Source organism: Bremia lactucae, linkage group LG8, assembly GCF_004359215.1.
Source record: "Bremia lactucae strain SF5 linkage group LG8, whole genome shotgun sequence".
In the NCBI taxonomy this organism is placed as follows: Eukaryota; Oomycota; class Peronosporomycetes; order Peronosporales; family Peronosporaceae; genus Bremia; species Bremia lactucae.
The window spans coordinates 827,363-855,147 of record NC_090617.1 but is presented as its reverse complement, the minus strand read 5'-3'; the positions used below and the strand labels follow the sequence as shown (position 1 = coordinate 855,147).

Here is a 27,785-nt window from a genome sequence, read left to right as displayed (position 1 = left end):
TAACATTGGGACTAATTTAACTCGTGGGTTCAAATCCCACTTCGACTTATTTATGAACAACTTGTTAAATTTTATATTAAAAATTTAATATTATAGTGTGTCGCCCAGCAATGGCTGTGTAATACAGTAAGCCATTGCGTGATGTGTATCGATCTGTTGAGGATCGATACAATTTCGGCAATCTTTTCAAGGATAGTTGGGATAGGTTTTTAGGTAATCCATCAACCCTTCAAGAGCCTTATTGTCTTTATGGGCTCTCTAACTTCGTCGAATAAAGTTGACGACGGAACACTTATTGCTGCAACAGTGGCCTTGTACTTACTGTTGATTTGCGCAGCTGGCTTAAAATCAGGCTGGCGTGAAAAGGCATCTGCGGCGACGGTAAGCCGTCCTAGTTTACCCTTCACGAAGAAGTTATAACCTGCGAAGAAAGAAAACCATTTCGCTATACTTTTCGAGAGGTGTGAACTGTGAACGGATCGTCCGTAGATACAGTGAATGGTCTATCTCCCAAAAGATAGACGCTTAACTTATCCAGTGCGTATTTCATGGCAAGGAGTTCCATGCCATACACTGGTTAGTTGCATTCAGCTATGTTGAAGCTGACGCGATTGATACCAGACGACTTGCTCTGCGCCGTCTGTGTCATACTGCATTAGCGCACAGCCGTTTGCAAAATCACTGGCGTCACAGACCACATGAAATGGTCGGTCTTGGTCTGCAATCACCAGGTTTGACGATTGCATCAAGCTTTGCTTGAAACTTACAAAGGAATACTGACAATCAGCGTTCTATGACCACTTTACATTTCTCTTCGTCAAAGAAGAGATATGTAATGTCATTTCGGCATAATTGCGTGAGTACTTGTGCAGGTACGCCGCTAAGCCGAGAAACTTTCGAAGTCCTTAAAAATCGACTGGCACAGGCCAGTCGGTAATTGCCTTGATCTTTTTCGGATCCGGGCGTTCACCGTGCTTACCAGCGATGCACCCAAGAAGTGGTATTTCGCTTACAGCGAATATGCATTTCTTAACATTTGCATACAACTTATGCTTTCGCATAAGCGTAAGAATCTTTCGGACGTGGGCACGATGTATTTCAAAGTCCGACTTTCAATTCATGGCTGCTATAAACGAAGGCGTCATCAAATAACTCGATACGAAATCTCGCACCGATTCTAACCAATTGTTTACACATCCATAAGGGCAATATTAACCCCCTGTGGCATAACTAACCACTCCTATAGCATTCCAGTTGAAGTGCTTACTGCTGTGAACAGCAGAACAGGATATCCTATTCATGCGTAAGGATCTAAAGAAACATCCATCAGATCCATTGGTGAATAGATAACCTGTCACGTACCATCAATTATTACATACTTTTGTGGTTTCGGTGTTTGAGCCGGTACTGTTGCAGCGTTCATTTTATTGAACTCATGCACTATCCACTATCAAACTGTTGCTTTCCGCACACAGAAGGTCGGAGCGCGGCTCACATAGCCCGTTGCAAAGCGATCGGCAAAGAATTTGTCGATCGCTAATATTTTTTGTTCACGAGGCAATGACCGCTGCTTCATGACACAGTTAAGTAAAACTTTGGGTTCCAGTAGGTACATTTCAAACCTGGTAAGAGGTCGATTTTGTGTCGAGTACTGATTCATAAAATACAGCCATGTAAAGGATTTGTATAAATACTTCCAGGATTGGAAAGTAAACGTTCAATCCGAGTCTTCTCATCGAGGACACGTTCGTCTACAAAGAAGCTGCTGAGAACCCGTTCGCTCTCAAAAAACAAAAAAATATATATTATTGCCGACCGAATACAGACCATGCACTTGCCATCTGTGACAAGTACGCAGAACTGCTTGTTATTTCCACTAAACATATCACTGTTTCGGTTATAGCATTGGCAATTGAATTATCTCCAAAGTTAACTAAGGAGGCGCTATTAGATGAAGTGCTTAAGCGCCTACACTTGATTCATTTGTTTACTAAGACAATTAATGTCCCAGTTTTTTTCTCTTTGGAACTCATCTCCAAGGTACCTGGGACCTTTGACCACACGTTATCTGCAGATTCTTGGGGACTTACTCCTATAATTTTTATGTGGGGGTATCCTCCTCAACTGCCTCAAGCTGTGGTTGCGCTACCATAGCGAGATCCTCTACGATCGAACTTTTGTTAATTTATGACTTTTGCACTGTCTCTTATAGACAGGGGTTTCAATCTTTCTTGGATATTGCTTTTCAAGCAAGCATCCTTGTTTCGTACCACTCAACTTTTTCGAGTGGTCGAACTTCAATGCTGGCTGTGTGTGCATAGCCGTCAGTTACTACGTCCACGTCACAATGGTGGACCTTCGACACTGTCTGAGCTTCTACACAGCCGTCGGGATCTAACTCCACAGTGTGGTGGGCATTCAAACTGAGACCTTGCGGAGTCATGCTAATGACCGCACCATAAGTGAGGCCATCGCACTCACTCGTAGGACATCCACACGCTTGTGAACGCTCCAAGACATTTATCAGTTAGTCATCTGATGATCAGGAGACAGACATCGCCACGGCTTGATGTTGCCAATTGATGCATGGCTCGTACTTTCTGAGCCATGGTAATTCAAGGATAACATCAAATTTGTCATCCAAATCTAGCACGGTAAAATCAACCCAAAGACTAATGGGTCGTGAAGCTTGAGCCCCAAGGCCCAAGATTTGGCACGCCCGGCTAAGTTGAACATACCAACTTTCACTTTCGTCGCATCATCACTGATACGACGAGCTTCTATGGCGTCGTCTAGCTCGACGAATCATCTCAAAAAGGATTTGCCTGCATTTGCCTCTAACTTAGAGACTTCTATCTGTAAGCTTTCGAGTCGACGCGAAAGCGTCGGCCCATTAGCAGCATATACATGCTGCTCATTCAACAGTTCCAACTGTTGAGCACCCTGTTCTCTCAACACCTCTGTGTGTTAAGAGCCTACTGGTGAAGCAAGGTTACTTTCTCTTGGGCCCCGTCAAGTCTGTGTTGAGTGAACCCAGCTATGGCCGCATGTTGTTCATCTCTGCCCAGAGTGTAGTGGATAGCACCAACGGCTGTCCCGCCTACGACCGAACTCATTTGTTCGTATCGCTTTGCATTCAAGATAACTTAAATGAGTAAACATTTCATGCGTCGCGTAATAATGTTCTTGAGGGGTTGGAAGCTCCCTCCTTATTCATTCAACATGTCCATGTTGGATGGAACGTGCGTGAGCCGTTGAACAACTACGAAGTGCTACCAAGTGTTACAAGGCACCTTTCTCTAGTACTGATAAGTACTGATTAGACTTACACTGATAACAATGTAGGTAGGGTGCCTCAAAACTTTACGTACACAATAGTACAGAGGAAGGTTTCTTAGAAGCTTAGGGTCTTCAGCTACCAAATGTAATTTAAAAGATTAGACTTAGGGGACAGTAAAACTGTATTAATATTTTAATATATTCAATTTCCTACGTACTGATCTTCTATCTATTACTGAACCTAGCGTGCAGTGAGGTAGTTGTGGTGGGCGCCTTAGCGACCTTACTGTATTAATATCTAATTAAGTATGGCGCCTCCTTGCGCACCGCACAATCGTGTCTTGTAACGATTGGCGGGTCGATTTAGACTTAATTCAACCAATCAATAGAGCTAATGTCTTATTGCATTAATAATATACACTTTGGAAATATTGAAACTATTAAAGTCAAAATTAATAAAGATAATTTTTCTGTAACTCTTTGTATATTTCCTCTTGTAGGAAATAATAAGTGTATTTTCTTCTTATAGGAAATAATAATTGTTATTTCCCTAACAGAAAATTATAATTGGTATAGGAAATAACACTTATGTAACGGTACAACCCGTTACAACGCCTACTTGCGCATCGTGTCTTGTGGCAATTGGCGGGGTTGATTCAAACTCAAATTAACCAATTAATAGAACTAATGTCTTATTGCGTCAATATTATCAATTTAATAATATTCAAACTATTAGGTAAAAGATTTAATATAGATAATAATTTTGTCCTTCTTTTTTTTTTCCTTCAGAGGAAATCATATTTATTATTCCTATTACAAAAAAAATATTCATGTAACCCGACACCGTTACATCAATGAAGCCAACGCAAAGACGAGGTGAAAGTTTCCTTACGGCGCCGACGACTAGGATCTGCACAACCGAATATCTGCTTACGAGGCGGGACAGATGTCTTACAGTATAAATATTAGAAGTTTACGAACCCAGATGCATAATCAAATATCTAAATGCCATAAGATGAGACAGCTGGTCGCATCCGACGTAATCCTTTCGTATGCCACGTGGCACAAGTTGTGCAAGTATCGACTGCATCACGCATCATCCACTAGTAAGAACAAGATATGCATATCAAGTATTGGAGGTCGATGTCATCACTGGAATAACGTGTATAGGTATCAGTACCATATTTGGCTTTCTTACCATCCCAAGAGTAAAGTCGCGATGACGACAACAAATATGGCAAATTCGCGTTTTTTTTTCTCGAAAGCTTTTAGTATTCAAAAGTCACCGTATCCCGCCAATACATTGTCACTTCCAGCAATGTCTGTTTATACAAAATTTGCCATTATTGGCGCTGGAGGCGTCGGTAGCGTCGTCGTGGATGAATTATTGAAAAAAGGTGGGGCCGTCTCGGTTGCTATCCTCACGCGCGACGAGTCCAAGTCCGAATTGCAGGCATTTAAAGCACGTGGTGCCACTCTCCACCAAGTCGCGTATGATGATGTGAGCGCCGTTACAAAGGCCTTAAGCGGGAGTGAAGTGGTTATTAGCACCGTTGCGGCGTACAATATTGACGTGCAAAAGCTGATTATTCCAGCAGCAAAAGCCGCTGGAATCCACCTCTTTGTACCGGCGGAATACGGCGTCACGGTGACCGAGGGACCAAATGTCGTGAAGAAAGAAGTCCAGGACCTCTTGACGCAACACGAAATTCCGTTTACCATCTTTTACACGGGCCTCTTTTCCGAGTACGTGCCTGCGTTCTTTGGTCTGAATGTCGAAGAAGGCGTCATGACGGTTGTGGGGAAAGGAGAGAATCCGTTTAGTATCACGCCCCGTACCGACGTTGGTCGCTTTGTCGCCCACGTGGTATCAACGGCTTCAAAGACAGAGCTTTGTGGTGCCAAGATTCCCTTTGAAGCCGGACGCTTGTCACCCATGCAAATTCGAGACCTTGTAGAGAAGAAGTACAAGAAGACAATCGAAGTGCGTCACGTTGATTTTGAGGAGAACAAGAAGAAAATGGCAACGGACTTTGTGGCGTTTCTCACGACCATTTTCGAGGAAGGCCGTGGCGTTGCTGGTACGGAGGAGGAGGTGAAAGAAAGTGTTGCCAAGTTCTTTCCGGACTGGCATCCGACCACGTTCGAGTCCTCGCTTGCGTAAGTTTTTCAAGGATTTCATTACTATTGAAAGCGAGGACTTTGCATACTATTCGAGATTCTATCTGACCAAAAAATTGCTTGTTTTCTAAAGTTGTTCACGTGCATCTACGACTTCTTTTAATATTGGAGAATTAATAATTTAGGAATAAGCACAAAGTTGCGAATAAGTGATTTTTTGACAAGTTGTTTCTCGTCTGAGAAACACTTGTGCAAAACGCCGTTGCTACGTTAATTCATTATTCCAATCTAGGAGGCAGTGAAGCTGCGTTCGCTGCGATTATAAATATCAGTTTTGATTATTGAGTATGACCCTAACGTGTACGACTTTTTGAGTCTAATGCGCCAACTTAAAATATGATAATTTACGGAAAACGGTATAGGCACACCCACCTTTTGGTATAGCCACACCCCTGTGTTGAATAAAAGTACTGATTTTAGCATGTGAGGATAAGCCAACAGCGCCCGCCACAATTTCAGTTTTTTTCGGCTTTCGCTCGTAATTTCTTTGTTGAACAAGCATCTTGCTATTAAACAAAGAAATTACGCAAATATTGAGAAATCTTTTTGTAGGCCTTTTGAGCTACTGAAGCTGCGAAGGCCTGCATAAAGGTTTCATGATCGGAATTCTAGTTATCAACAAGTTGCTACCATTACGCTACTCTCATAAATACAGAATTAGATAATCGAGGGGTTCTGCTTTATCGATTCCCAAATGTAATTGGGGGGTACCCAAAGTCTAAACGGAATGATAAAAATGTTTTCTGTTGTCATTTTAATCTGTAGTTATTAATTAATTAAAACAAACAGACGGGAGGGAGGGGGTGTGGCTATACCAAAAGGGGGGGGGCTATACTGGTTCCCTAATTTTGATTGCTCATTATATAGAATGTAAGTTTGTTCTGAGTCATTGCAGTTCCAGTCAGTAAAAAAGCTCTACTTGGAGTTGCCATTCCTCTCAAATGTGATTTACTCGTTCCCGCGCGGCAATTTTGGCCTTCTTCAATGCTATGTAAAGCTCATCCTTCTTTTTAAGAAGAGGCTGCTGGCTTGCCTCATCTGGTGTTTGCTTTAAAAGAACAATGAGCTCTTCAAGTTGCCTTTGAAGTTTGACATACTCAGGATCTTGTTTCCAAAGCGCTGGAGTAGTTACGTTTCCGCTTGCAGGCTTCTTGGCGGTTTTTTTCTTTCTCGGTTGATGGGAACAGGTCTGTGCACCCACTACTATGGGCGTATGGTACGTATGAATCACGTGGAGGCTATACTTTGCTCCTAAAATCGAAATTGCCTTCTTTATCTGGGTCTTGCTCAATTCACTTAGAATGAGGGCTTCATCCATGGCGGCAACTGCACTATTAACGGCAGCAGCTCGCTCCAATTTGGCGTCCATCGCACATTCCGTTGCGTCTCTCATGCGTTTCTATTGAGTAAATACAAAGTGAGCTTAGTCATTGGCCTAAGCTCGGATTGATGGAAATCTAAGTACTTTTTCAAACTGCCACACCGGAGTAATTTTAGCACCGGCAAAAGATAGAAAAAACTTAAAAAGTAGTGAACGACAAGAGAAGATGATGGTATTTGACCATTGCGATAGTGGCCACGTCCCATTTGCTAAACCTTCTCCTGACGCTGCCTTTTTATTTCCTAAAAGAATAACGACTTGGTTTTGATAATTTGCATTGTTCTGGCAAACGCTTACGGGCCGCGGGGAAAGGCAAGCATCATCTTGTCGTGACATTTGCCTGGCTTCGTGTAGCTGCTACGCTATTTCTTTCGCGGCCGTTTTTTTACTCTTGGATGTGTTTTTACAATAGAACCTAACTCATCGTAATTTTCGGCCTTATTACTACTGCAAAGCATAAAAGTAGCTAATCCTACTAAACAGAGGAGATTTTACTAAAAACCGAGGGAGAATATAACGGTTCCCTCGATTGAAGGAGGTAAAAAGCACATTATTATTTTCTTTACGTTCTTATTTTTGCAACTTAAATTGCTACAAGTTGCAAAACTGAAGGAGCATTTTGGCGTCTGACCTTTTACTAAGTTCGGTAATCATCCTTTTCTGTAAAAATAAAAACCACATTCTGCAGAGCTGGCCCACAAAAGTTGCCTTTCGAATGAATTATCAATTTCATGTTTATCGTACAGTCCTAACTTCTCTCATCAATCCCTCCTCTCGTACTTAGCACATAAAAAGCGGATATTTAGCTCCAATTTTGTGAATATTCCGATGCAAAGCCTTCCGAAGCGGAATCAAGTAAAACTCGAGCGGGGGATTCCCTATACTTGACAAGGAATCACCTGTCGACATGCCGGAGAAAGGAAATCCAATCGGAGACGATCCCGATGAAATGGGGGAGGCTACTGCTGATGTCACGGGCGTAGGAGCACACGATTCAATTCGTGGGGGATGGTCCGACAAATAAAACCAGCAACTAAAGAGAATGGAGCGAATGTCAAGCGGAGTTGTCAATGGAAGGAGCTCGGCTGCTTGGCTCAATGGTGTTGGCAGCCACTTTGTCGCTTGCAAGAGCCGCATCAAGTTACACGAAAGTGTCAATTGATTCGCATTGCGCATATACGGAGGAACGTCGAGATTTTCGAGACTCAAGTCGCCTTTGACACTGTTCCAGTGTCCGAGTAACACAATGAGCGCTGCTTTGATTATTGGTACAAGACGCAGCACTTGCGACGAGTTCACGACCATTGATGCATTGACGATTGTCCGAAGCAGTGGAAGAAATGCTGGAAAGTGATTCAAATATTGTTCAATGCGTAAATCCATGTCAAAACTCGATCGATTGGGCAATAGATCCTTGTAGATTTCATCATTTGGAATGCCACAACAAGGCACGACACGTTCCAAGAGCATGTGAATAACCACATTTAATCGACGTTCAAGCTGGTCATTGGCATCCATTTGTAACCTCCTTAAATCGTCGCCAGTTTGGTAGAGTATACTCGTGACTGGATTTGTGGAAAGGATAATCTGATCAAATAGATCCGTCGCATAGACACTGCAGATTCGAGCACCTTGCATCTCCCGTGTCCATGACGAATCCAGTGTCTTGCGATACACTAACGCCACGTCAGGCACCTTTGTAATTACTTGAGACGATTGCAAATTCGTACATTTGGAGCTACTGGTACGTTCACTTCGAAGAAGCGGACGTTCATTTTCAAGTTTAGTGTCCGTTCTGGTTGTCTCACGAATCGGAAAATGCGTGGGAATACTCGTTGCAGACGTGATACTAAATAACGCATCGAGCCAAAACGACGCAAACATGGTAAAAACCGACGACGAGTTCTGGGCAATGCCACCGTCCGTTGCCACCACTCGAAACAAGACGGTTTTTAACCTCAAAACGCGCTCTTGAATAGATTGACAATTGGTGGATTCGTCTGGTTTTGTATCGTTTACGAAATGTGTTCGATACTGTTGCAAGAGAGAAAAAAACAAGGTACATAGCTTCCGAAGACAACGATATTGCCACTTGGGATCCTCTAGCGATGGAAACGGAGTCTTGGAAACAAGTAACAATGCACGGGACGCCACCTCGGGATCAATCGAGCTGGCAAAATCCAACAAACTCTCCCACCACTTGACGCCCGTTGCTCCTTTCCACTCATCCAATGCATGGCTTTTTGCTGCATAATCGGGTATTTGAGCGAGCTTTTGCAGACACGACAAGTCTTGGTCAAGATCACGAACGACGGGCGTGTCTGTGGCGGACGTACAAGGTTCATTCAAAGAGAGCAACGTTTGAATAATCTCGAGAATACGCCGTTGAGCCATCGAATTTGCCGTGCGACCGTCGTGAATGATTTTAAACACAAATGCCACGTACTCAGGCGACGGTGGTGGCAGTATGGACGTCAGCAATTCACATAATACACGGTCAGTTGCTTGTTGCTTTGGTACCGAAAACCCCTCGGATGTTTGATCAATTTCTACGCGCAATAACTCGGCTTGTATCAAGTTTTCTGTGACTTGGGTGCGTGACATGCTCTGTGCTAGTACTAGAAGCCACTCTTTCCACATATCAAAGCTTTTCTGTTGATTTGTTGACGAACGTTTCGTCCGTTTTTCAGTAACGTCTTGGCGGGTGACCTCGTGAAGTAATTGTATCGCATGTTGACAAATGTATGGAAGATATTGAGCCATGCTCTGGACAAACGTCTTTGAAGTCTCGGATCGTGCAAACGCAAGCACTTGTTCATGGAACGAGGCAACGGAAGCGGCAAAAGAAGAGGACATTTGAGCAAATGTGAGGTTCTGCAGCAGTAAAATGAGCTGAAAACCGGCATTCAGAAGCTCAGCACTTCGAGACGTGAGTAATTCCACAAGCTCGCCACTTATTGCTGTCATGCGGTTACTTTGTGGCAATTGTTGCCACTTGATCGCAAGTGACAACACCAACTCTTGAGTTATGATCCATTGCAAACTCTCGTCACATATTTGAACCAGTAGTTTCGAATGTGTGGCTAGTGCCACAAGCTGTCGTACGGTGCGACTAGCGCTTTCTGGCTCCCTAGTTGTACATTCGAGCAACATTTCCTTCACAATTTCCACCATTTGAGCCGGTTCTTGTGTTGCAATGGCTTCAAGCACGGAGAAGAAATATCGAGAGATTTCAAATTGATTAATGGCTTGACGTGTGATACAATCCAAGACCACGTACGCATCGGGCTCGGCAAGTGCGAATATGATCCACGTCCAGGCCTCGGGCTTTTCTTTCGTGATACTCCATTGAATGATACGCAAATATCCTGCTTTTTTGTCAATTACATCATCGATTCGGGCCATGGCATCGCGCATTGCATCCATTACTTGAACGTACAAGTCATTGCTTACTACTGCGGCTAGCGTCGCTGCTACATTCACCCGATCACTGCCGTTATTAAGCACGACGAAGCGTTGTATCGACTCCTTTTCGTCAAGCAGCTCAAATACGTACAGCGAAAGCGCGAGGATGTCGTCAAGGACGCTTTGCGCTGCGAACGTCGAGGCTGTGCGGCGTAGCTCGGCGAGTGCCTTGTGTACATCGCCACTGCTGTCCACTGCATTTTTGGCTCGACGACTCTGTTTGCTCTTTTTTTGGCGCTTTATAGTGGGTCCTGATTCGTTAAAAAGCTTTTCAAATGCCATGTCGAGCTGTGTTTGAAGCGCCTGGACCTCAGGGGTCTCGATTTGACACAGTTCAGTCTTTTCTTGACAAACTGGCAAGATGTTATGGCTTAAAAGATCCACAGGGCTGTTTACAGAGTTTCGAGGTGTAGTTACGTCATTCGAAAGTAGCGATGACATGGATACAGCGTGCGAGACGCTCTTTGACTCATTGTCGGGCGTGACATTTAGCTGGATTTTCATGGATTGCAAGAATTTGGGAGTGGTGTACCTTAAAATATGTTACGAAATAGGAAATAAGTATATATGTTTAATTTAATAAACTGGAATTTAAAGCTTCATCAAAATTGTTCAATTTCGACGCTATTGCTTTTTCTTTTTTCTTGAGGTTATGGTCTAGGCAATAAAACTCAGCGATTCGTAACCTTTAAAAAAAACGTCGAAACCCTTAATGTACTAAATATTTAAAAAAAAATAGATGACTGCAACTAATAAATTGATTGCTCAAGTGTGGACTGCCTGTTTGAAACGCGAGGATAGAAATACTAAGCTGCAAGAAAACCCAAGCCTTTGTTGTTAAAATGCATGTAAGCGTGGTTTACTTTAACCAGTACATCAACAGCGAGCCGTGGAGGATTGTTTTTTGCGTGACCAGAGAGTGACTAATTATCTTTTTAAAAAAAAATTAAAAGATGTACGTTTTCAGCAGCACTTGACAAAGCTACCAAGCGAATAGGGTGGTGGTGGCGACACACAAAGCAATTGCGGCCATACATATCGATGCACTGACCCGAACGCCGCCAGAAGTTGTCGCTTTCAAAACTTCTTTGTTACTAGGTGGTCGTTTCTCTCCCACTGTGGTGCCCAATGCTAAGTGCTTGTTGCTGTTCGATGATTTGCCGTTACACACTGGCTGCGCAATCGAACATTCGAGAATAGGAACTACAGCACGGAATTTAACAATCAGTTCGATCTATGCCAAGAAATAATCGTTCAATTGTGACTCAAATACCTTGAGGTGTCGGAGGCAAGTCGGCCGAAATATTTTTTGGACACTCGAGAATTGCGTCACGCGTGGGCGTATAGCTGTCATGCGTAACCGTCGATTCCTTGGTTTGTGTATAGGCCTTTTTGAGGTTATCGTACTCGGGGTACGGTGTAAACTTGCACACTAGAAGCTCGTTGTCGCAATCCTGGGGTAAAAAGTACCCCACCCCGTACTTACCAGCATCTCCCGCCTTCGTAAGCGCTGCATGAGTCAAACTTAGCGCGATAAAAATTAAAAAATAAATTTATAAAATGCATGCGTACTTTTGCTTTTTGCTAAATTGGCAATCTCCGTCGTGAACTCAAACACGTTGCCGCCCACAATCTCAGCAGTCATTTCCTCTTCTTCATTCATCCACTTGGCCTGCACATACACTTCATAAGTCCTTCTACTCGCATCTCCAGACACACTCAACGCAACGTACATCTAAAAACGACCGCTGGTTTTCATACCCGTCAATTGTATTAATGCCCTTGTTGCAACCAAACTCACCAAACATGATCGGACGTGCGTACCCAATCGATGCGTACTCTGTCATGAGTTTCTTAAGTCCTGTTGACTGCGAGTACTTGAGGTGAGTCGTAGGATCACACTCGACGTACGGATTGAATCCCAACCACTCTGCTCGCGTGTTTTCATCCTCCTCCGCACCGCAGTCATAGTACGCAATCCACTGCTCCCGAGGAGGAATGTCCGCAATGTCTAGACCAATCGGCACTGGACGGACCGCTCCAGCGCAACTCGCTGCATAGCTACGAGTATCACGTAAAAACGCCTTGACACACGGGGCTGTGGTCGTCCCGTGAGCCCCGTGTTCCACTTGCAAATTATTCTCATTCCCGACACTAAAACCAAGTGTATTGTCGTACACGGCAAAAGCATTGTACACCATCTGGGCACGAGTAAACAAGTCTTCGGAGTAGCACTCGGGTGGCTCATAGTCAAGTACCGAGCAATTTTCACATCTACATTGTCAAAAACTTAATGTCAAAAACTTGCAAAATTTCAAAAAATTAACAAAAAAAATCACGTACGGTGCAGTGATGCCAACAAGGACATAAATACCTGCGTCGGAGCACGCACACATGAATTTGTCATGAGACTTGCTTGGGTCCACCGAGTAGAGACGAATCGTATTTACACCGAGGTCCTTCATGACTTTTAAGTGCGGCTTCCATATTGCCTCATGCTCGTCGGTAGTCCAGTCATAGTTGCTAACGTTGGCCATTTCGCCGTCATTGGGTCGCGGATAGTAAGCAATTCCCTTTAATCGAAATTCACTGCCAGTCACGGAATTGAAAAATTTGTTGCCCTTCGTGATGATTGGAGCCACCCAAGCAGTAGTTGAAGAGACAGCAATGACAGTGCACAAAACAATAGCGGCGCAAAGGCCTTGAACACGTGAGTTACATCCCATTGCTTAATCAACAAAACTGAAAAGTACGAGAAGCTTAGTTGGTAGATGACGCTTCTTCAGTACAAACGAAATGGAAAATGACGTGGGGTGACATCAAGAGAGCCTTGTAAAAAAAAATCGGCGCGTAGTACCAATTCGACAACGGGCGGTCGCGATTGAATGATGGATGGCATGATTTGATATGACTTGAATAAAGTAAGTGCCAGCCAGCTGGTGTTTGCGAGTCTCGCTTTGGATGGTAATGGACGCTCAAGTTGTTACGAGGAGACGATGACGTCGAGTTTATCAAGACTTGAGTAAACAGCAAGGGGGTACAATACAATAAAAAGTATTTTTTACATTGTGAGCCTTTTCTTCTTCTTTTAAGAAATTCAGAAATATAGGACCTTAATTGCAAAAATTACGAATCATGCGCGGGTACGTAGGGGTACACATGCATCCTGTCCTTTGTAATAAACGTATCGCTACACACTTGGTCTCCATGTGCCTACTTCTTGACTGCACTAGCGTCAAAATCCTTGGGAAGAATACCATCGCGAATGCCATCCGCCACAATGTCTTGAAACAATTTCGAAGCGTTTGGAATGTCCAACGCGACGTCGTTCAACACGAATTGAAAGCGCTGAAACCCCTTGACCAATTGGCCCGTGGACACCACTTCGTTTGACACTAAATACGCCAATAATGACGCCATGGCAGCGCCATTGGCCTCGCCCCCTTCTTCCAATGAATTCATAAGGCCACGCTTCACTACCTCATGGTGAAAATGCGGTACATTCAGCTCCCGTACGCACCGCGCCGCTTCGTCAAGGTCACGCGATAGCAAATACTCTTTTGTTAGTTGATCAATTGCGACTTTTAATTCCTCTACAGGACGACCATCGCCCGGTCCCCATGCCTTCTCCATACGTGCCGTAGCGTGGTTAATACTGAGCTTCTTAATCGCCTCAGCCGCGATCTCAGGCGCATAGCGCGTAATAAAAGGATCTTCCAAGAAACTCGGCGGCAAAATTTCATCAACCACCGCTCGAGCGCAAAAAATTGCCAACATGTGCTTGGCCGTAGGAATATCAATTTGCAAGTCTCCTGCAAGCAGCAAGACGCGACGAAATCCCATGATGATTTGGCTTGCTGTGAGTCCATCAAGATACAAATTCGAAAGCAATCGTGACGCAAGTTCCCGCTCTTTATCGTGCTTGTCCATGGCCATCGTGATAGTACGTTTAACCACTTCGAAATGAAACTCGGGCTTGTCCATATCATGGATGGAACTCAGGACTTCGTCAGCGTCGCCATTGGTGAAATACTCGTCCAATATTGCAAGAATCCGCTTTTTAATAGCTGGTGGCGGGTTCAACGCAAGCTCTTTGGCTGCCAATTCATCCGGCTCGAGTGTCGGCGTCGCTTTCGTGGGTGAATCAGCGATTGTAGAAACCAAAATCACATTGTCTTCGGCTTCACTATCATAGTTTGGATCGCGCTTGTCCGCAGGGACGACGTGGGGAATCTCGGTCACTTTCCACGCCGCTTTTTGGCCTCCACCCATGCGCTTCCCTGCATCGCGCGACTTGCTGCGCTCTCGGCGCGGTGGAAGCAAATTTACACTCGCACTAGCGCTTCCAGTCCCGCCAGTACTTGTGGCGGTAAAATGCATGGTCGTTGGCCGTAAACTCTCCTCCATGGCGGTCGCGGCTTCTTTGAAGAAATGATTAGAAATGGGGGGGGGGTATGACGAAATCAGAAAGAAACGTACCTTTCGGGGAAGCAGACATGGCGGGAAAGAGAGGTATGTAAGGGGATCAAGAGGATGCGGGAGGGAAGAAGCTGGACACGACGATCTTTAATAAGAGGTGGTGGACGTCTCGATCCTCAATTTTCGAGTGCCCTTTTGTGGGTTGCTTTAAGCTCTCTTTTAAATGTACTTCAATAGTCACTAATGGCACTCAATCGAGGGTCGTGCGTGACGCGTTTTAAAATGTTGACATTTATAAAATTGCACCGTGATGTGCTCAAACTTTCGCACTCTTTGCTCGTATCGGGGGCATACTTATACCAAAAAAAAACGAAAACTTATAAAACTTTCGAGATTTAATTGCCGCTTTTTATACAACGTCTACAATGTCTTTTTGGCGTCAAATACCTGTTTTCGACTTTATTGACACCTTTTTTTATTCCTGAGCGAGTCGATCTCAACGAGTCCAGCGGTCACGTGTATTCAAATTATTGTGGAAATCTTTGCTTTGGCGTTGACGAGAATAGCATCGGTGCTTTAATCCTTTAAACGAAATAAAGATAATTTATAGACTTTGTCCAGTCACCTGCAAGGTCTTCAGACTAGGCGGATGACGTTTCCACGACAGCTTTGGTAGCGTCACCCAGAGCAGTTCCATTGGCAATATTTTTTTTGTTGGGTTGGATCACGGAATTTCTAGGAATATTACCTTTGGTGCTTTTCGAAATGACTTTATTCGCAAAGGCTTGACAACCGCCTCTTTTTGCACTTTGGATCTCAGCACGGACCATGTGAGACGGTCCTTGAACATTCTTTGAAGACATTCCCTCGACTACAAAGTTCAATTAAAGAAAGCGCTTCTTTGTCGTCCATATCTTTGACATTGCGTCAGAGAGGTTTCCGGCTTCCGCGGGTTTGGATAATTTGAGATGGATCTACTTATAAATTTGGACACTGGTGGGGTTCCTAGCATCGACACTATTGCTTCATGCGTCCTCCCATCAGCAACGTGAAGTTTCACAAGATCATGAAGCGTAGTTAACTCTTCTTCTAAAATACATTTGCGTATCTTTTCGAGTTTTGGTGGAGTGTTGTCCAAAAGCCGTTGTCTTTGTCCTTTGGCTCTACTTGCTTGCCAACAGTCACTTGTTGGCAAAATAATGCGAATTAAACGCTTAGGAACTTCACTATTCTAGCAAAAGAAACGACTGAGGTGCGAATTAATGAAGACGGCTTGACTTATCGTGAGAGACACAGTATGGAAAGGGGCATATGCACAGAGGAAGAGCGCAGCTTTAGCGTGGTGGATCATCGTGACAAGTTGCCAAATCGATTCTCGTACACTCTCACTATTTGTACTGAATTTTAAATGATGTTTCTATTGATCTGCAGCGCACAATTGACACAAACAATGAACGACTATGCATCACAATGGCATCATGTTAACGTCCCCATGATTTCCACCACTAGAACCGGTGCCACCTACGTCTGCAGCTTCAATACATTCACCTTTGTTGGAATATTAGGCTGTCCATTTATATGTGAATCCTTTGTCAATTTGGACAAAGCCTTCTCCACCTCGTTTGAAATTAAATTCACTTTTTTGGACCCAAGATGTTGCAAATCCAAATTCAGCGATTCGCTTTTTTGCATATAATTAGTGATTTCTTGATCAAGGATCTTAAGTAGTGCTTCCCCGTATGTGTGTTGGGAAGGGATCTTGTCCTGACTCTTGAATAAGCTAGGATGAGCCGCTAAAAGAACATCCTTCTCGGCCATTTCAGCGGGTTTTTCGTGTTTAAACACAAACTGGCGGACGTGATCGGCGATTTGAGCTAATTTTTTGGCAATGACTTCAGCACTGACAGAGCTCGAAATCAGAGCCTCTTCATATTTCGAAAAGGCATTGGTGTTCCTACGGTAAGGCTGATTAAAGGCATCATTCACAGTAGATCTAGTACCATCAACGGCATTAGCTTTAATGGGTTGTTCTGACAAGTCCTTCACGCGTTCGTTTTCAAAGATTTCTTTCACCTTTACTAAGTGTTTATCGGCAATATCAATAGTATTCTCCAACTTGTTGCGGAGACCAGCAAACTCGATCGAAAAGACCTTGAATTGAATAGGCAATTGTAATTCTTTGTTTTCATAATGAAACGCCTTCAATGACTTCAAGACACCATCGAGAGGATTGATTTGAATGTTTTTGAATGCGCTAGATGTACTTGCACCAAAACTATACGCGGCATTTCCAAAGGCACTGCGTGGAAAAGTTTCCGGGATGTCGGGCGAAGCGTCGACAATATTATTTACAGGGGTTTTAAATGCATTACGTCTCGGTCTCTCTAGATTCGATACGACCTCTTCACTGTCTCGCTTTTTCTTGAAGATCGAGATTAGTTTGAACCACATGCGACGGAAAAAGTTTCGAAGTTTGCCATTCACAGTTACTGGAAGGACATTTTCGACAAAGTTATCCATTTTCAACCCGATATCAACGTCTTTAAGGGTTGTCCAAAAGAATGTTGGAAATGATTTGAGCTCCTTATCGTGATAGAGCGATCGAACGCGACCGAGCATCTCAAATGCGTTTAAATTTTCTGTTTTCAGTCGCACAAAGAGTATCAATGCACGACCGTTTGGTTCCTGAAATCGGTTGGCAGTGTCGGTATCTTTCACCTTAAGAATCCTGGCAAGATCGGACGTTGATTTCTGTGTAATAATTGTCTCGAGCTGAGGCAGTAGAACATCAAATGTCTCTTGCGAGTCAATACTGGCGTCGAAATGCTCAATTAGTGCAGCCGACGTCATGATCTCGGCTTCAGTATCCGAAGCGCCTTGTAGAACGGCGTATTGCTTTAGCAACGCTCGTGGAAAGTCTTGGAGAGTCTCTTGAATAACTTTAATATCCTTTCGTGTCATTTTCTCGGCTACCGCGTGTAAAGAAAGACCGTCCTTTTTCCATAAATGTAACAATGCCACGTTAAACACTTTCCCTTTCATAGAGTTTGGATCAGAAAAGGTTTTTTCAACATATCTGGACACTGCTGGCACACCGTAGTGCTTCTCCATTAACGCAAGGACAGCTTGATCCTTTAGTTCAGCACGAAGATGCTCGAGATGTTTCAAATGATTTTGAATCTGAGTATAAGCAACTTCGTGCGGGACGTTGTTGAGCATATCGTGTCCGAAGATATTTCGCAACTTATCGCCGTCGAGGGCTTCCGCCACTTTTTTAAAAGCAGCAGAAGTCTCGTCTAGCCGTCTCGAGGTAACACTCGTTCCATTGAATGACATGGTTTGGAGTGCATCCGACATTGACGTGGCTCCTGCAACACCAAGGGCAAGAGCAGCGAGCGCCGAGAAAAACATTAGTTTGACACTTTGAGATAGCCAGGTCCACGTGAATCGAATTTGAATTCTAAATGCTTACGCTATAGCTTTCTAAGTGTTGCCAATGATTTGCACATAGTTAAAGTAAGAGAGAAGAGGCGGTCAGATATCCTTTTCTGGATCAGTAGTAAAAGACAGGTTGAGAATATCAAATTGCATTTTTTATACTCTTTACTGACCAGGTTTCACATCTGCGGTGGCAACTGTTGGCAACAAGCGATGAAAAAGGGCTCGATACGAAAACGAGACATGGAGCTTATTGCGCGAAGGAATGATTGCAACTACCTGTATACACATGCAACCTCACATTTAAATGGCTACTACACATATAACTTGTACACTCCGAAAGTTAAGCCATTCTTGTGGGCTTTAAGATTGGGTTTGCAAGCACGATCAAGTGTGTTTGTAAGCCAAACATCGTGGCGCTGGAATATTAACGAGTTGCCATTGTGTCCAACGAGATGGGAGAATGGTCGGCAGTTCTTTTACATGGCTTGTAGAGACATGCTCTTAAAAACTAAAAAACGTAAACTTAATGACACAATTTGTGTTCAAGAGCACCTCATCGTAATTGCGTCCAATCAGAAACTTTGAAGCCGTCATGGCTGCCGTCGAGCTGCTGGTGGTGCGAATTGACCACTTTGGCGACCGCGCACAGTACGTTTCAATCCTGCGCCAATGGCTGCAAGAACTAGCGATTGTCAATGGACGTATGATCACGATGGGCCGCGATTTGCAATTACTTTTTATTGCAGCAACTGCGTCTCAAAACTCGAAATTGTTGGCCTTGTATCGCGCTCGAAACATCGACACGAACAGCCGTGGAGAACTTTGCATTGACAAATTCATTGACATCCTTGGACGTAAACAAGTGCAAAGCTGCAGCTGCAAGGGATTTCTTGAGATGAACGTGCTGGTACGACACGCGTCTTGTCTTTTAAATCTACCGACCATGGTTTAATAACTTGCTAGAGCCCAATGCTGTTGCATAAAATTTTAGTGAACGAGTGGCACGTTGAGCAACTGTGGCTGGATACGGCATTGGCGACCACGCGGACTGCGGCTTTTATAGAGTGGAAAGAGGCAGCCAAGGCAGCGCGAAAAGAGAGGCGAAAAAAGGAGCGACAGGAAAAGGATGAGATGAAAAAGTTGAACAAAGAGGCTCCAAATGCGCTGCAAAAGGATGCAAATGAAAAAATGAAGGACAAAGACCTTAAAACGGAGAATAACGGTGGACTTGTCCAGATGCACACTAATAAGGACGCGTCAAAGCAATTCAATGCAACAATATTGAGGAAGCAGCAGGGGATGAAGCGAACGGTAGAGTCTCCGACGAGCAAAGTTAAAAAGCGGCGTCTTGAGTCCACTTGTCCAATTTAATACTAAAAACCTGCATTCTATTGTCATTGGCGACAATAGTTTTCGATTGTTTGCGTTCAAATTTCTATAAAGCCCCATATAACATAAATTGCACTTGCAGCATTTGTCTTGGAGTCTGAATGAAGTGCCACTCATTCACGTCAGTCGCTACAACTTACGCAAAAAATTAAGGCGTTCATGTATCCTCTTTTTTTCAAAAGAGTTTGATTAATTGCAATAATGAGTTTTAAACCTTCCACTGCTGACTCGAGTTCTTATAAACAAAGATTAAGTGTATTGCTCGATAAACAAAAATCGCTGTCAATATAATGAAATAAAAAGAAAACCAAGGAATTCTCCTTATTTTGAAATGAATGCAGTCGCATTTGATATTTCATACATCGCGTTGGTTAAATAAAGTGCCCCCAAAAATTTTGCTAAATTAAAACACCTTTCAAGTTTGAGCAACTAATGTTTTTAACCTGACAATAACCTGACGTTTGGAACCAATCAGAATCCGAGATTCATATAAATTGCAAAATTAACGCGCATACCTACCAAAAAATAGTTTGAGGAGCTTGTCGGTGAAGCAGGCCTTTACTTAATCTGTAGGAACGAGGTCTTGTTGGCAATGTTTTGCTTCTTAAGGAAGAGGATGATAAGATTCTGAATTAACATGACTTATTTGCCTGCTAGAGCTGCTCTTCCTTCTAACTCGCTCTGCTCCAACCACTACAAATTTGGTTGGTTGCAAGCACTAACTACTTCATCTTACTATGCACACGGGAAATAACAACTGGCGCTAATCGTATCTTCAACTCCTGTCACCTTGAACTTCCAACACTCCTCCTCGAGTGCGCCCTTCGTTTGTTTCCTTACCTTCCTTCTCTTCCTTCAACGTCCTTGACTTCCCTTGAAAGTTCTCATACTTTTTAGTCCGTCTACTCGATGCGCATCAGATCACGAAGCCTTGTAAGTTTCGCCGCATCGTGGGCCTTCGTCATCAGGTCCGCAAGCATCACTTCAGACCTCAAATAGTGCGCAGCGACCACACCGCGGCGCGAGAAATCGCATAAAAACTTGAACCGTACATCGATGTGTTTGGCCTTCATCGACGATGCTTCGCCGGAAATCTGACTTATAGCCGCTTGATTGTCCACGTAGAGCTTCATTGGCAGTGCTGGCGACATGGCGATCTCGCTAAGCAGCTCTCGCAGCCCGAGCAGGTCACGCGCCATCTCCGAGGCAGCGAAACATTCAGCTTCCATCGTCGAAAAGGAAACTCCACCTTGTTTTCGAGCTCCCCAACTCATCGCCATACCGTTTAGCCGCAGCACGCCACCTGTCATCGACTTCCCTACGCCCTTGTCTCCAGCAAAATCAGCGTCGCTAAATGCTTTCAGCTCCAAACCCTGATATTGTTCTTGACCTGGCGACATCGTTATCTTCAAGCTTGCGGTACCCTTCAGGTACCGAGCAATCCTTTTAGCGAGCTTCCAGTCAATCACTCGCGGTGCATGAGTCTGTCTTGTAGCCTTGCGCACAGCGAACGCGATGTCCGGCCGTGTGCAACGCGCAATCCACAGCAAACTCCCGACAAGCGACTGAAAACTGCGGACCGTTGGGCCAGTTCCTGCACTTGTAGATCCAAGCAGCTCCACGTCGTCCGGTGGTATGTCGTAACAGTCGTTGCCAATAGGCGCGCGCGTCGGATTTGCTTCTGCCAGCCCATTGGTCCGAAGTAGATCAGCGATCGCCCCCTCTTGGTCCAGTGTATTTGCCTGTATCATTTAACGCTTACGCGTCCCAGATCCTTGATCGATAGTGACGACAGACTTTCGAAAAGTCGCTCGACTGCTTCCACACTTGTTCTTGTCGCCAAAAGGTCGTCCACATAAACGCCTACAACCACGAGATCTTCGTCTTCCTTTTTCCAATAGAAACACATATCGCTTTCACAGCGCATAAAACCTGCCTCGACGAGGCGCTTGTGCAGCAGCTGACTCCATAGTCGACCGGCCTGCTTAAGCCCATATAGGCTCTTCCGTAGTTCCAGTACTAAATCCTTTTCACTTTCTGCGTCTTGTTCACGCACAGTCTTTGCAGATATCGTCATTCCTTGTGGCACATGTAGATATATCTGTAGATGCTCCTCCTTGTCCGCCTTGACATATGCATTGGGGATGTCGCCGTGCTTTGCTGGCACCCCCCATATGGCGGCAAGCGCTAATATGACCTTCACTGTTGATAGGTCCATCACGGCGGCGAACGTGAGACTGTAGTCGACTCCTAGGACCTGTTCATTGCCGCAAGCAACGAGGCGCGCCTTCAGTCGCTCGACCTTGCCTTGTGCGTCTGTCTTGGTCTTGAATACCCACTTGGTATGCAAGGCGTTTAAGCCAGGCGCGCGCTTGACTACTTGCCAGACTTTATTATTCTGAAGTGCTTCGACTTCTTCTTCCATAGCCTTGACCCATCCATCGCGATTCGCACTTCGCATAGCTTCACTGTAATTGGTCGGATCTTTGTCAAAAATAGCATTTACGACTCCGCTGCTTGACTTCGACTCCTCCTGCAGTGCTACCGCCTGCGCGCGCTTCGATGCGCCGCGCGTTCCATAAGCGGACCGCGTCCACTTCTTCGTGCTTTTCTTTCGTGTACCCACATTGGCAGCACTTGTGTTACTTTCGCTTGTCTTGGGGCGGGTGTCGTCACATCCTTATCCTGCTCCACCGTTGCTTGCTGCAGCTGCGCGTTCTGTGCTTCAGACAGAGTGTCGATGTTCTTGACGTGCTGAGTCACGATCACCTTGTTCTCCTTGCGTAGATAAACCTTTTAGCCCTTGGTTTCTTCACTTATCCCCACTATCGTGGCAAGTTGTGCGCGCTGCTGAAGTGAATTTTTGCTTGGGTCGCGATACACGCTACACGTGGAGCCGAAAACAACGATCTTGCGCAGATCCGGCACCTTTCCCGTCAACACCTCAAGTGGAGACGCTCTCTTAGCGTTTGCGCGCGTAGGGCTGCGATTCAGTATATACGAGGCGTACTGAACCGCATCTCCCCAAAAGTGAAATGGTAGACCGCACGCAAACATCATGCTTCGTGCCAAATTAAGCACCGTCCTGTGCATCCGTTCCGCCTTGCCATTAGAAGCTTGGTTTCCAGCTTCCGACACTTGCCTTGTCACCCCGGTCCTTTTACAAAAGAGGTCTATGTTGGCGTATTCTCCACCACCGTCTGTCCTTAGCACGTGGGTTCGGCAGTTGAAACGCTTTTCAAAAAAAAACGAGGAAAGCCTCAAACTGTTTAGCCGCCACGTCCTTTGTTCTTGCGAGAAATATCCGGCAGTAATTCGACTTGTGATCGACGAAATTAACCAAATAACGGTTTCCGAGCCTATCCCGTGGCGTCATTGGACCTTTCAAATCCGAACAGATGACTCCACCGACTCTGTCAATGGGCGCGTTGAAACCACTGTCCGTCTGGTTTTGGGAGTTTCGCGTCTGTTTACCCTCCATGCACGAAACGTACGCCATGCGCTTGCTGCTCGTCAGCCTTATCCCTGAGGCTGGGTCTCGAGCCATGCGCTCAATGGTGTCGAATGCCAGATGCCCGAAACGCTGATGGAAATGTAAAAGCGTCCCTTCTTGCACATCGCTCGTAACATCTGCGCTCGCACTTGATTCGAGCACGGCCATGATAGTATCACTTGTGTCCTGTCGCCCCTTCTTCGCTGATATTTTAACGTATAAAACGTTTCTTCCCATCTCAACGTCAAACGAGACAGCGCCGTCGCTGCGCCGTTCAAGTGCACGCCCCTTCAAATCGTAGACAAGGGCGAAGCCTTTTCTTTTCAGCTTGCCATACGAAACGATGTATTTTGACAATCTCCGCGCCAGGTAAACATCTGTAAGCACCACTGTGCTCTCCATACCACGAGCCACCACCTTAAGGCGCACGCTCCCAACTCTCGTCAGTTTCAACGTCTTTCCATCAGCCATCGCGATCTCTTCGCTGCATGTGGCAGAATCGAATAGCAACTTCTCGTCATTCACGAGATGTCGACTGGCGTCGCTGTCGAGAATCCAGTCACTATCATCGTAGTCATCCGACTCGCACACCGCAAGTACCATCTCACGCTTGCTCTTTTTGCCACGCTTTAGTTTCTTCGCTCCTTCATTCTTGTTTTTTTCGCTCAGTGCGAGCACCATACCTCCACCTGCCTTGTCCTCTTTCGGCCTTCCACTTCGTATTTGCCCTTAGAGCGACAGTCAGCTTGCACGTGACCGACCTTGCCGCATGCATAGCAGGTGCGCGTGTCCTTACGCTTTGGTTCAACATGAGCAGCGACGACTTCACGTCCAATTGCTCCCCTTCCAAGCTCGATTGACTGGGCAAAATGCGCCAGCTCTTCTGCATGTCGAAGACAGTCGACACGCGTCGGGTCGTACTTGGCCCGCATTACGTTCATAAGCTCGGGCGACGCGTGGTGCACGATGTTATCTAGGACGAGTGAGTCCTCACCACCACGTGCGTCGCTTACAGCAACCATGTATAGGTAGTGCTCTGCCCATGTGCGCTTAGAATCTTTTTTTTGCATGAACAGTTTCATCGCCTGGCTAGCCGTAATAGACGTCTTGAATGTTGCAAGTAGCTGGCACATAACATAGTCCAGCGTCGGATGCTGGTTCCACCACGTGTCTACCTGTTTGTGGTAGTAACGCTCAGCCGTTCCGCTGAGGTAGTGACCAAGCAGGTCAACCTAAACGTCCTCACTCCAGGTGAAACCGCACGAGGACTCAGCCAGGTTGACAGCGCGCAAAAACGTGCGCCCCCAGTCGAGGAACCCAGAGCCTAGTCCCTTATAGAGTTCAGTCTCGTCAAATTTCCAAATCGACAGCTTGCGCTGATTCGCATTCGGTGTCGCATAGAATGCTGCTGCATTAGGAGCTTGCCCCGATGGTGCTGGTCCATCTACTGGACGCGGTACCGCGCCGGGAGTCGGAGCATGCGCCCGTGCCGGCGCGAAAGACGCATTCATGGACTCTTCAATCTCGGGCTCACGTGCGCGCGGTGGCCGCGCGACCGGCTTACGCTCAGGCAAGTCCGTGAGCGCGTCGATGGTCATCGGTCTTGCCCGCGCGTTAGCACCAAACGCTGATGAAAACTTTTCGCTCTCTACAGCACCCATCATTCTCTCTTGATCTTCACGATCGCGCTGGGAAGACTCCATCTTCTCCATGCGGTTGGTCAGAGCGACGAGGGCCGCGAGAATCTTGTCGTCTGTTGCCGAGCTCCTTTCGCGAGCTGGCGAGTCTTCAACGGTTGCGGCAGCACGTGCGGACGAGGCAACGCGCGCCGGCAAAGCACCGCGGGCCGGCGAGGCCCTTGCGTGACTTGCTGGTGCCGGTGTAGGCTTCGTGTCCGTTGTCTTAGCTCTTGGGCTCTTAACCTGTTGGCAATGTTTTGCTTCTTAAGGAAGAGGATGATAAGACTCTGAGTTAACATGACTTATTTGCCTGCTAGAGCTGCTCTTCCTTCTAACTCTCTCTGCTCCAACCACTACTAATTTGGTTGGTTGCAAGCACTAACTACTTCATCTTACCATGCACACGGGAAATAACAACTGGCGCTAATCGCATCTTCAACTCCTGTCACCTTGAACTTCCAACAGGTCTTGCGTAGATAGGAGATAAAACCATGAAGACATATTAGTGTTGGTTATTTGTGACACTCTTATGGTCTTATCGATTTGTCCATGATGGCCGATGGGTCTCGTCAAAGCTCCCGTCTTTTCCTAAGGGTCCTTCCTGTCCCTCGGGGCTATAGGTTGAAGTGAAACTCCCACCACAAAAGGTCTACATAGAGCTTCGTTCGACTTTCCAGCACTTGTCACGCCTTAATGCTTAAAAACTAGCCCGATGGCTTCACCAAATCATTAAGTTACACTCCCACGAGCACTGTTTCACGTCCGTCCGTCTTGGGAGACACGCAGGAGTCTCCATAATGCATTAATAAAAGCCCAGTTATACCAGCGTGGAGACGAGCAACTCGTTCCAGAGACGTCCAGACTGCTCCAGTCCGTAGATGCTACGCTCCAAGTCTAACGTTAGCTCATCAACGCCATCGACTCCAAATTTCTTGAGTGTAGCTGGTACAATTTCTATCCCTGGCAGAACCTGAAGCAGTATCTTGTAGTCGTTTTCAATAGATGACTTCACGTGAGCACCTGGTACATCTCCGTGTTAAGCCGGTACGCACCAAATAATTTAAGGCGATAATAGTACGAATACTGCCCAATGAAATGACTGCGGAGTAAGTTTCTCCTTGCATTTGAAGATTACTGCGACCAACAAGTCGCGCCTTGATCTTGTTAACATCTCCATTTCCAAGCCTCTTGGTCTTGTAGACCTACTACGTTGGCAGTGGTTTGAAGCCTTGCGACCGAAAAACAAGTGTCCGAGTATTTTTCGCTTCTTATGACCAGAACTCCTCTTGCTCTGCAGACTGCGCCGAGCCTGTTTGTAATTTAGTGTATCGGGTTCGCTCAAAGCACCCAAGCATCCTTTTTCGCGCTCCTGGTAGCAACAACGGCAAATGCTGCCAGTGAAGGCTGCTCTGTACATAATAAAGAGCTGCTTACGTCCACATCCTGTCGATCAGGATGCACCACGGTCTCAGCATTACATGCGATATCTCCGTCCACTTTAGCTTGGCGCTGTGACTTTTTCTCTGACCTATTGAGTGCCGCAGACGATGACTATGTTTCGCAAATTTATTAGCTTGTTGTCCGACTGCAATACATTCTTCTCCCCTTGCGCCGCGGGATATTTCGCCTGAGCTGCACGCACGGGATGTGGCATTATCTTTCAGCTCTTGACCATTCTCGAGTCAGTGCTTGGCTCGACGACAATACCATGAAGAACAAGGGTATTTCCGGTCAGGAACTGAAATAAGAACGCCCATTGAACATTCGCACGGGTAGGGCTCTGGCTCAAAATGCATGCAGCATCGATCCAGTGGGTAAGTAGTACATCAGAGCCAAAGAGCATGCACCAAACCATGTTCTATATAGTACGATTTATTCGCTCAGCTTTTTCATTAGACTGGGGCGTACTTGCTTCAGTTGTCTGACGCTAAATGCCGAATTTATTGCAAATAATCTAACAGACGTTGTGTGATAAAAAGCCCCCTCCGTCTGTCCGTTGAACGCGAATACGGCAACAAAACTCGGTTTCTAACCAGGCAACAAAATAGGACCTTGGCGGTAGCCTTATTCTTGAAAATCGTGCACATAGTTTGACTTGTAGTCGATAAATGGGACTATTTTTTTCTTGCTAAGCTTGTCTCGAGGCGCGATTGGGCCTTCTAAAAATCGCTGCAACTTACTCGTCCGACTCGGTCAATCGGTGAATAATCGCCAGAGGCTGAGGAATTCGTGTCCCTCTACCTTAAGAGCAGATAGCGCAATCAGGACGGTCATGATCAGTCTACTTGAATTCAGAATTTGGATCTTGAGCCAGACGTTCAATGGAGTCGTAAGCGAGATGTCCTGCGCGTAAGTGGAACTGTTGGAGCGTACCTTCATCCGGCCTTGAAAGAGCGTGTGTGTTTTCTACGGCAGATAGTACCATGCTTACAATGCTGTTCTTCGTGACCACTCGTCCTTGTCTGCTCCTTGTATTAAGCCCGCCAATGTAATTGACTATGCAACAATGAACACAACATGGCCGTCTTTCACCATATGACCATTGTCGTAGTCGGAGTCAACAAATTTGCAACCAATTTTCTTTCAGTTGGCCGTAAGAGATTAAACGTAGGTCCTTAGAGAGGGGAGGCGCGTAAAGTAAACGGTTAATAACGTGATCATGTGTACAACGCCGTCAATACCCGTTTCGAAGGTAACGTTGACAACTTTGGTTAAACGTAACTTTTAAGCGTTCGGCAACATTAGTTCGTCTGCATTGACACAATCGAGAGCATCATAAAGAAGTGACTTATCTCTAACAAGATAAAGACTGGCTCATAAGTCCAGTACCAATTTCGCAACGTTTCGATGTGGTGACAATAGCGCGTGTGACCGCAGTAGCATCGGAAATTACCGCAACCAGAGCAAAGCTTATAAGAATGTCTTTTACGGCCCAGATGTCCTTCGATAGTGCATCATGGAGTTCGTTAAGTAACTTCAGCTTGCGATCTATCGTATGAGGGACATAGGCTCTTAAGGGATCACAAGATGACAGCTGATACCAAAACAGGCCATCATT

General features: G+C 45.5%; 7 protein-coding genes across 7 annotated transcripts; 2 read left to right on the top strand and 5 right to left on the bottom strand.

Annotated features, from left to right (window-relative positions):
• Positions 1-4,513: 4,513 nt before the first annotated feature.
• Positions 4,514-5,443, top strand: CCR75_002591 (uncharacterized protein; the record flags this gene model as incomplete). Its single annotated transcript, XM_067960688.1, has 1 exon — positions 4,514-5,443. The coding sequence occupies one exon, from the start codon at positions 4,514-4,516 to the stop codon at positions 5,441-5,443; it is 930 nt and encodes a 309-aa protein (XP_067823593.1).
• Positions 5,444-6,200: 757 nt separating this feature from the next.
• CCR75_002592 (uncharacterized protein) lies at positions 6,201-7,177 on the bottom strand (the record flags this gene model as incomplete). The annotated part of the gene is made up of 2 exons (XM_067960689.1): positions 6,201-6,859; positions 6,926-7,177. The coding sequence occupies 2 exons, from the start codon at positions 7,175-7,177 to the stop codon at positions 6,398-6,400; spliced, it is 714 nt and encodes a 237-aa protein (XP_067823592.1). The 3' UTR covers positions 6,201-6,397.
• Positions 7,178-7,621: 444 nt separating this feature from the next.
• CCR75_002593 (uncharacterized protein) lies at positions 7,622-10,810 on the bottom strand (the record flags this gene model as incomplete). The annotated part of the gene is made up of 1 exon (XM_067960690.1): positions 7,622-10,810. One exon carries the CDS (start codon positions 10,808-10,810, stop codon positions 7,622-7,624), a length of 3,189 nt encoding a protein of 1,062 aa, XP_067823591.1.
• A 197-nt stretch (positions 10,811-11,007) lies between these two features.
• CCR75_002594 (uncharacterized protein) lies at positions 11,008-13,343 on the bottom strand. Its single transcript, XM_067960691.1, has 5 exons — positions 12,650-13,343; positions 12,040-12,580; positions 11,879-11,978; positions 11,580-11,816; positions 11,008-11,509 (listed from the first exon to the last, which is right to left on the bottom strand). Exons 1-5 carry the CDS (start codon positions 13,030-13,032, stop codon positions 11,289-11,291), a joined length of 1,482 nt encoding a protein of 493 aa, XP_067823598.1. The 5' UTR covers positions 13,033-13,343; the 3' UTR covers positions 11,008-11,288.
• Position 13,344: 1 nt separating this feature from the next.
• On the bottom strand, positions 13,345-14,910 carry CCR75_002595 (uncharacterized protein). The gene is made up of 2 exons (XM_067960692.1): positions 14,786-14,910; positions 13,345-14,724 (listed from the first exon to the last, which is right to left on the bottom strand). The coding sequence occupies exons 1-2, from the start codon at positions 14,802-14,804 to the stop codon at positions 13,520-13,522; spliced, it is 1,224 nt and encodes a 407-aa protein (XP_067823597.1). The 5' UTR covers positions 14,805-14,910; the 3' UTR covers positions 13,345-13,519.
• Positions 14,911-16,246: 1,336 nt separating this feature from the next.
• Positions 16,247-17,013, bottom strand: CCR75_002596 (uncharacterized protein; the record flags this gene model as incomplete). The annotated part of the gene is made up of 2 exons (XM_067960693.1): positions 16,247-16,933; positions 16,990-17,013. 2 exons carry the CDS (start codon positions 17,011-17,013, stop codon positions 16,247-16,249), a joined length of 711 nt encoding a protein of 236 aa, XP_067823596.1.
• A 1,745-nt stretch (positions 17,014-18,758) lies between these two features.
• On the top strand, positions 18,759-19,684 carry CCR75_002597 (uncharacterized protein; the record flags this gene model as incomplete). The annotated part of the gene is made up of 2 exons (XM_067960694.1): positions 18,759-19,073; positions 19,130-19,684. The coding sequence occupies 2 exons, from the start codon at positions 18,759-18,761 to the stop codon at positions 19,535-19,537; spliced, it is 723 nt and encodes a 240-aa protein (XP_067823595.1). The 3' UTR covers positions 19,538-19,684.
• Positions 19,685-27,785: the final 8,101 nt, after the last annotated feature.

What these genes read in the sequence shown, in the direction of transcription:
- CCR75_002594 (XM_067960691.1), bottom strand. Translation starts at nt 13,032, where the DNA reads ATGGGATGTAACTCACGTGTTCAAGGCCTTTGCGCCGCTATTGTTTTG. An exon ending in ACCAGCGGTCGTTTTTAGAT is followed by an intron (nt 11,979 to 12,039) that starts GTACGTTGCGTT and finishes GTGTATGTGCAG; the next exon opens with GCCAAGTGGATGAATGAAGA. An exon ending in CTTGCCTCCGACACCTCAAG is followed by an intron (nt 11,510 to 11,579) that starts GTATTTGAGTCA and finishes TCCGTGCTGTAG; the next exon opens with TTCCTATTCTCGAATGTTCG.